Below are 7,236 nucleotides of genomic sequence, written 5' to 3'. Positions count from 1 at the left end.
GTTTTTTAATATCTGACCCTACCCGTAGGGTACGGATAAGGTATGCATTTCAGTACCAAACTCATACCCGGAATCGGTCCGGTTTATACCCGGTAATACATGAAAACCGGGTTTTTCAAATACCTAATCTATTCCCGAAAAATACCCGAAAATTACACCCAAAAGGTGCAGTCCCTAAAAAAATCCAATCTATACCCGAAAATAGGGTTTTTCCAATACCCGAAAACAAGGTATTCAAATACCAGGTTTTAGAATACCTTGTTCTATACCTGGGGAATTTTTTTAAAAAATAGGGTATATTTAAGATTTCTAATCACTTGAGGGGCTGGCTTTGTTTTTTAATCACAAATGGGGTATTGGTTTTTAATAGTGGCGAATAAGCATTTGGGTATAGGTGTGTAAGAGAATATAAGAGGGTTGTCAGGTGAGATAATCTTATTTGCATTTGATAATGGCGAATAAGGTTAATTGCGATTGATAGTGGCGAATAAGGTTAACTGCGTTTGATAGTGGCGAGTAAGAGTGAGGTCACGTGACCAGGTTCTATTAGCACTTAGTAATGACGAATAACCTTAATTTAACTTGATATTGGCGAGTAAGGGCCTAAGAAGGGCATTTGTGATTAAAAACCAATACCCCATTTGTGATTAAAAAACAAAGCCAACCCCCCCCCCCCCCCCCCCCCCCCCCCCCAAATAATTAGAAATCTGAAATACACCCAATTTTTTTAAAATTCCTTTAGAGCTGCTCACTATGAACTTCTATTATTTAGTAACATAGCCATGTAACGGCCATTACATCTGGTGATGAAACCAAGTAACATTAACTTTTTATTAACAATTTAATTTTATTATAATTAAAATTCATGCTCATTGCTTTTTTATTGATGGTATTTAATAAATCTAATAAACGTGGACATTTTATTTGAGTTTTTCTTTCTTTCTTTTTTTTTTCTTTTTTACTTTTTTTTTATCAAACAAACATCTCTAAACATTTGTAAGAAACGGAAACCTGAAAAAAGCAATTAAAAAGCAAAGTCTTTGTGGAATAGAAGATGCCGTTTACAAATAAAAATCTATTTTATCATTAATAAAAATATTGACTTAATATCAACTGAAATTAAGGTTATTCGCCATTACTAAGTGCTAATAATACATGGTCACGTGACCACACTCTTACTTGTCACTATCAAACGCAATTAACCTTATTCGCCACTATCAACCGCAATTAATCTTATTCGCCACTATCAAATGCAAATAAGATTCTCTCACTTGACAACCCTCTTACATTCTCTTACACACATGTACCCAAATGCTTATTCGCCACTATCAAAAACCAATACCCCATTTGTGATTAAAAAGCAAAGTCAGCTCCTCAAGTGATTAAAAATCTTAAATATACCCTATTTTTGAAAAAAATTCATACCTGGGCCGAACCAGGTGCAAGAGTGTGGTTTTTAGAGATGATGCCCGGATCCAAACACGACCCGGGTGTGGCCAATCCCTGATCATACTCGAATCTGGTTCCATACCCGAGATTGGGTATTAGAAAAACATAATTAGTGCACCCCACCAATACTTACTAGAGTAAGTATTGGTCTCACCTTCAATATCCCTCTCTTATATACTCACATATTGATACATGTATATATTGATTAATCTTGGACTAACCTGAGCGAGGGCGGTCCCAAGGCTTCAGCGTTGAACTCCTGCTAATGAGTTTTTTTCACATGGTGTTTTACGACCTTCATTACAAAACAAAGAAGACGAAGTGTTACTGTTTCATCTCATCAACTGCTATAAGAATTCTGATAGCCCTCTCAATGGAATCATGTGACAAGAATATGTACATGTTTGTGTGTGTACACACAAGTAACAAGCCTATAAACAAGCCTAATTGTATAAAAAATAATCATTTATTAAAGTATATTAAAAAAATATATTTATGAACCATAGTAAGAGCAACAAGAGGGTTTAACGTTAATAACAAACAACCGTCTGCGCTAATATCCAATGTCGTAAACAAAGTCATAAGCATATGAAATGAAAGAAGTAACTTATGATGATTAAAATTAATGAAACCCAAAATCTAAACTAGTTTTTCAAAACTACATGTCGTTACATATTAATTATTAAAGGAAAGGACTTATAGAGTTATAGTATAATGGTATCAAAGTGTTATAAAACGTCGCTTCATTTGAGGTTTTTGCGATTTTAAGTTTCGTAGTAAATAAATAATATATATTTAGAAGTAATATTAGGGAGTATTTGAGTTGGAATGTATTAGAAAAATAATGAACTTTGAGAAAGCATGCACTTTTTTGAGTTGAAATTTAATTCTATCTTAATTTGGCTAAAGCTTACATTTTTATATAATTTGCTACATTAAATACAATAGATAATGACCATCCTAGTGATGAACAAAATATCATGTATGGGCCTGACCTGGTGTATCGGAACCGGAATTGGTTCTTACCCGTACGATCTGGTATTGGGTTGCTCTCAGAACCTATACTCAAAATCGGACCCGACCTACCAGAACCCCAAAAAAAAACGGTCAAATACCCGGCTATACCCGGAACCGGTTCTTACCTGACCCGATTTTGAATTTTATTGACCATACCTGGTGGGTTTGTGCACCTCTAGAACCTAGAGGCTAGGGCTGTTATATTTACCCGAAACCCAACCTGAGAAAACCCGAACCCAAACTAGCCCGACCCGAATAACCTGAACTTGAGAAAAGGCCAGCCCGAACCCGAACCGAAGTAATTCAGGTTGGTTCTTGGGTCTGATTTCCAGTCAACCCAAATAAACTACTTGTTTAAACATGATATTATTATTAGGCATGTACATCGTATACGAAACACTCTAGGTATTCCACGTGTTCCTATTCCACCTATTATGGTTGATCGGCTATTTATCGTTTATATACCTTTTCTGATAACAACGTAATAGAAGAAATATTGTTTTACCAGGTTATGTTTATTTATAATTTGATTATTTACGTAACAAGTATAGATGAATATGTTATTTCTTTACTTTTTTATTTTGTTTTGTTTTCTTAGACACCCGAAACTCGATTAACCAAAACCCAAAAAACCGTAAGAGATTTGGGTTGGGTTTCTAAGTTTAAAATTAAAACTTTAAAACCCGAAGAACCGGACCCAAAAAACCCAAGAACGCCACTGCTAGAACCTCCCATGCTTTCTCACCAAACATGCTCTAAACCAAGTACAAATTACCAACTTTATCTTTTTTCTCACCAATTAAAGGTCCTAAATGCTTCAAGTTGACCCAAGCCAAGAGAATCACAACCAAAAGTTACAACATTTGGGCAAAAAGAATACAATTTAGTACATTTTTTTAGGAACCTGGAGACCAACCTCTCCAAATCCTCTTTTTTCATACCCCTAAATGTCCTGTCAAACACCTAAAAACAACAACTACTGCTAATCATTAACAGATTAAAGACTACATAAATACACATAAGCACGCGTCCTCAAAAGACCATTTTAACCACCGCCGTCGTCTTCATTATTAGCCTTCACAAACCGACCCTTCACTCGCTTTCTAGTATCCGCCCTTGCCTTCCTCGACTCGTATCGAATGTGCTTGTCATATCTACACACATTTTGAATACGCAAATTATAATCCTTAACAAATTATTATGCGACTAAAAATAGTGTGTGGTGCAGCTCGATGCGATTTTGGGCTAAAACCAAAACTTTGGTTTTTGGATTTTTGAAACCGTACGGTTTTGGATTTTCGGTTTTCGTTTTGGTTTAAGTTAGTTTTCGGTTTTTTCGGCTTTTGCCATTTGAGCTTGAAAATTTTAGGCCGAAAAGAAAGTTGGCCTAAAATAATGAATTTAGGTATAAATAACTTTGTTAATTGTTAACTAATAGATTATTATACATTTGGCCAAAAGTATTTGAATTACATATTTATTTAATTCTTATAAAATATAAAGTACTTAAAATAAAATTAAGAAAATAAAAATCTAGAAATTCGGTTCGGTTTTTTCGGTTTTTATTACATGCAAAACCAAAATCGAACCTTTAGTTAAGTTCTTAAAAAAAACATAAAACCAAAGTTTTGTATCGGTTAAGTCTTTCCGGTACAGATTGGTTTTTTCGGTTTCTCGTACACCCCTAACTAAAAAGCATAAAAATACCTTCTTGTTTTCTTCTTCTCCTTGTAACGAAGCATTGCATCGCCTCGGTTCTTCGCCAAAAGCTCTAAATCAGCTTTAGTTAGTGGCGTGGCAAGTTTTTCAGCCCCGATCACATTTTGCTCGGTAAACTGGATATCATTTGAGCCACCAACATATCCATTTGGTGTTACAAAACTTGTTATTCTGTCATTTGAGCTCTGAATTATGCGCAAAACAAGTTAATACAACTTTTAGGAATCGTAAGAAACGCAAAAGCGGAAAACCGTCTTACATTGAAAGCTGCAATTTCAGTGTGGTGTGTGGAGTAATTTATCCCATACATTTCTCCTAACGCGGTTTTATCCGCTTCACTTAAACTTTCATCAATTGTTTTTATCATGAATCCTTCATTGTTCGCATCGGATTTGTCCGGACTAGCCAACCGACCCATGTTAAAATCCCATATCTGCAAGAAAAAGATGTAAACAATTAAAGTTTGTTAATCCAATGGAAAGTTATTATTTTGTATAATTACAAATACATGATAAAGAAATGTTACTTTAGGATAATATAAGTTGTTTAAGCAAATAACTTGTTATGTGTGTGCACGCGCGCGTGTTATCACCTGATCAGTTTAAGCAATATTAAAAGCTAAAGTTTACAAATTTATATTACTCTAATGGGTTGAAAGTATATTAATACCACTTGTTGACACTAAGACAAGCCACAAAAAATAAAAAAAAGCTTTAGAAGATGATATTATATTTAATAATGATACTACTTTCTAGACAGCCAAAGGGTGGCTTCAAACTTCAAAATTAAACCCAAATAACTGAGATCTAGAAAATAAGAGAAACCCTGTATTACGGGTGCCAATGAGCCGAACCACGTGCGATCTACTTGGGATTGGATCGACAAAAGGCTCGATACAAGACGAGCCTAGCGAGCCCGAGCCTCAAATAAAGCTTGTTAAGTTATCGAGCCCAAGCTTGAGCCCTGTAGGGAAGATCGTTTAGGCTCATCAGAACTCAGGCCATAGGAGTCTAGCGTATTTTTAAGTTTGAGCCATGTTTTAACTCTTTAACTAGCTCGATTTGAGCTTTGGTTCGTTTAACATGCTGCACAGAAGCCCAAGCCCAAGCCAAGCCTTGTTAACGTTTTTCTCAAAATATATAAAAATAATTAAAAAAGTATATAAACTAACTAATGAATAATAAACGAGCTCGAGCTTGAAAAAACGACCTATGAACCGAGCTGGAGCTCGCAAGTCAAAACGAGCCGAGCCTAGCTTACGCTTGTCAACGTTTTTCTCAAAATATATAAAAATAAATAAAATGCATAAACTAATTAATAAATAATAAACCAAGCTCAAGCTTGAAAAACCGACTTACGAGCCGAGCTCGAGCTCTCACAAGTCAAAACGAGCCGAGCCCCAAACTATGAACTTTTGTCAATGAATCAATATAACACATTTGCAATACTATCACTTAAATAATAATCACCAATACCTCCAAACCTTCTAACCAATACAACAAATATTAACAAACAAAAAGGTATAATCTTTATATTCCTATAATCTTATCCTATTCTAAACTACCATCAAACTAAAATCCAAAACATAATTCAACAAACTATCAAAAAAACATAACCTGAGTGCCTCTATGATCTCTCGGTTTAGCATTCCACATCAAGCTCTGATCTTTCAACGAATCAACATCGAACGGCCCCTGCATCATCAACAACGACGTAAACGGTTGGTGCCCGTGTTGCACTTCATCCATATTTCCATCCTCATCATTCTCATTCCCATTCCCATTCCAATTATCGTTATCGCCCCCCTGCTGACGTGGCTCATCCGTTACTAACAAACTCTGTTTATACAACTCGGTTAACCGCTTCAAGATCACATTTTTCTGCTTCCCACAATTATCATTATTATTATTATTAGTATTAGTATTCTCATCAGGAACCATTAAATCTTGCATCCACGAATTCGGGTCAAACATCGAGTACTCCCACTGATCCGAATTATGACCCGTAGCCGGATTAAGATCCGAATTTCCCAACTGGGTTTTCTTCGCCCGGTGATTCTGAGCGTACTCCCACTGACCCGAATCATGACCCGGGTTTTGACCCGGATCCGATTTATGACCCGAATTAGGATCCGAATTAAGATCCGAATTAGGATCCGAATTTCCGAACTGGGTTTTCTTCGGCCGGTGATTCTGAGGGTACTCCCACTGACCCGAATTAGGATCCGAATTATGACCCGGATCCGTATTACGACCGGGATCAGGATCCGGATTTCCGAAATGGGTTTTCTTCAGCCGGTGATTCTGATCCAAATCCAGCCCAAAACTGGCGGCAAGATCCACGGGCGATGGGGTACCAGTGAAACCCTCAACGGGTTTCCGATCATGTACAGCTGAGATAGTGGAAGTAGCATGGGAATCGGAATCACAGTCACGGCAGAGGACGAGGTTATCGGTGGCGCAGCGGACGGAGCCGGCGGCGTTACGGCAGCCGTCGCAGATCTGGGAGCGGTGGTGTTTGCCGGAGAGGGCGTTGGCGGCGTGGACGTGGTGGTCGCAGAAGAGGCAGAGTTTGGCGGAGTCTGCGCGGCAGAAGATGACGGCGGTGTGGTGGTTGCAGTAGTCGCAAGGGTGGTGGTCGGAGGTGGGATTATTTGGAGTGGCCATGGGTTAGGGTTTGTGGATGTGAAGGTCAATGAGGGTTTGAAGGAAGAAAGACTGTAATGTGGGTTTCCTCTTTTGGAAGGTTGTTAGGTGCTGTTTGTTTTTCAGAGGTAAAATGTCAGAAGACTGCGAAACCACATCTGCCAACATCTGTAGCAGAAAAGGTGGACCAAAACTCTGCAGTCTGTAACAAGAAGACTGTTTGTTTTTTAACATCTGCAGACTACTAAAATAAGCTGAAATTTAAATTTAAACAACCGTGTATGAATCTATACTTAAGCATGCGATTCACATGCTTTATCACAAATTAAAACCCAACTACAATCACTTACCAAATTGTTTTCAGTTTCACCTCGTTCTCACTAACAAATCAGAGATCACAATTAAA

General features: G+C 37.3%; 1 protein-coding gene across 1 annotated transcript; it reads right to left on the bottom strand.

The window, feature by feature from the left end:
* Positions 1-3,279: 3,279 nt before the first annotated feature.
* Positions 3,280-6,851, bottom strand: LOC143626077 (zinc finger protein CONSTANS-LIKE 15-like). The gene is made up of 4 exons (XM_077096252.1): positions 5,802-6,851; positions 4,445-4,618; positions 4,174-4,370; positions 3,280-3,620 (listed from the first exon to the last, which is right to left on the bottom strand). Exons 1-4 carry the CDS (start codon positions 6,849-6,851, stop codon positions 3,512-3,514), a joined length of 1,530 nt encoding a protein of 509 aa, XP_076952367.1. The 3' UTR covers positions 3,280-3,511.
* Positions 6,852-7,236: the final 385 nt, after the last annotated feature.

The sequence above is a fragment of the Bidens hawaiensis genome, unplaced genomic scaffold (assembly GCF_021521415.1).
Source record: "Bidens hawaiensis isolate Kalapana, Puna unplaced genomic scaffold, B.hawaiensis_p1.1 tig00004282_1, whole genome shotgun sequence".
NCBI lineage: Eukaryota > Viridiplantae > Streptophyta > Magnoliopsida > Asterales > Asteraceae > Bidens > Bidens hawaiensis.
This window is presented reverse-complemented; position numbering and strand designations above follow the sequence as displayed.

What these genes read in the sequence shown, in the direction of transcription:
- LOC143626077 (XM_077096252.1), bottom strand. Translation starts at nt 6,851, where the DNA reads ATGGCCACTCCAAATAATCCCACCTCCGACCACCACCCTTGCGACTAC. An exon ending in CTGAAATTGCAGCTTTCAAT is followed by an intron (nt 4,371 to 4,444) that starts GTAAGACGGTTT and finishes CGCATAATTCAG; the next exon opens with AGCTCAAATGACAGAATAAC. An exon ending in GAGAAGAAGAAAACAAGAAG is followed by an intron (nt 3,621 to 4,173) that starts GTATTTTTATGC and finishes AAATGTGTGTAG; the next exon opens with ATATGACAAGCACATTCGAT.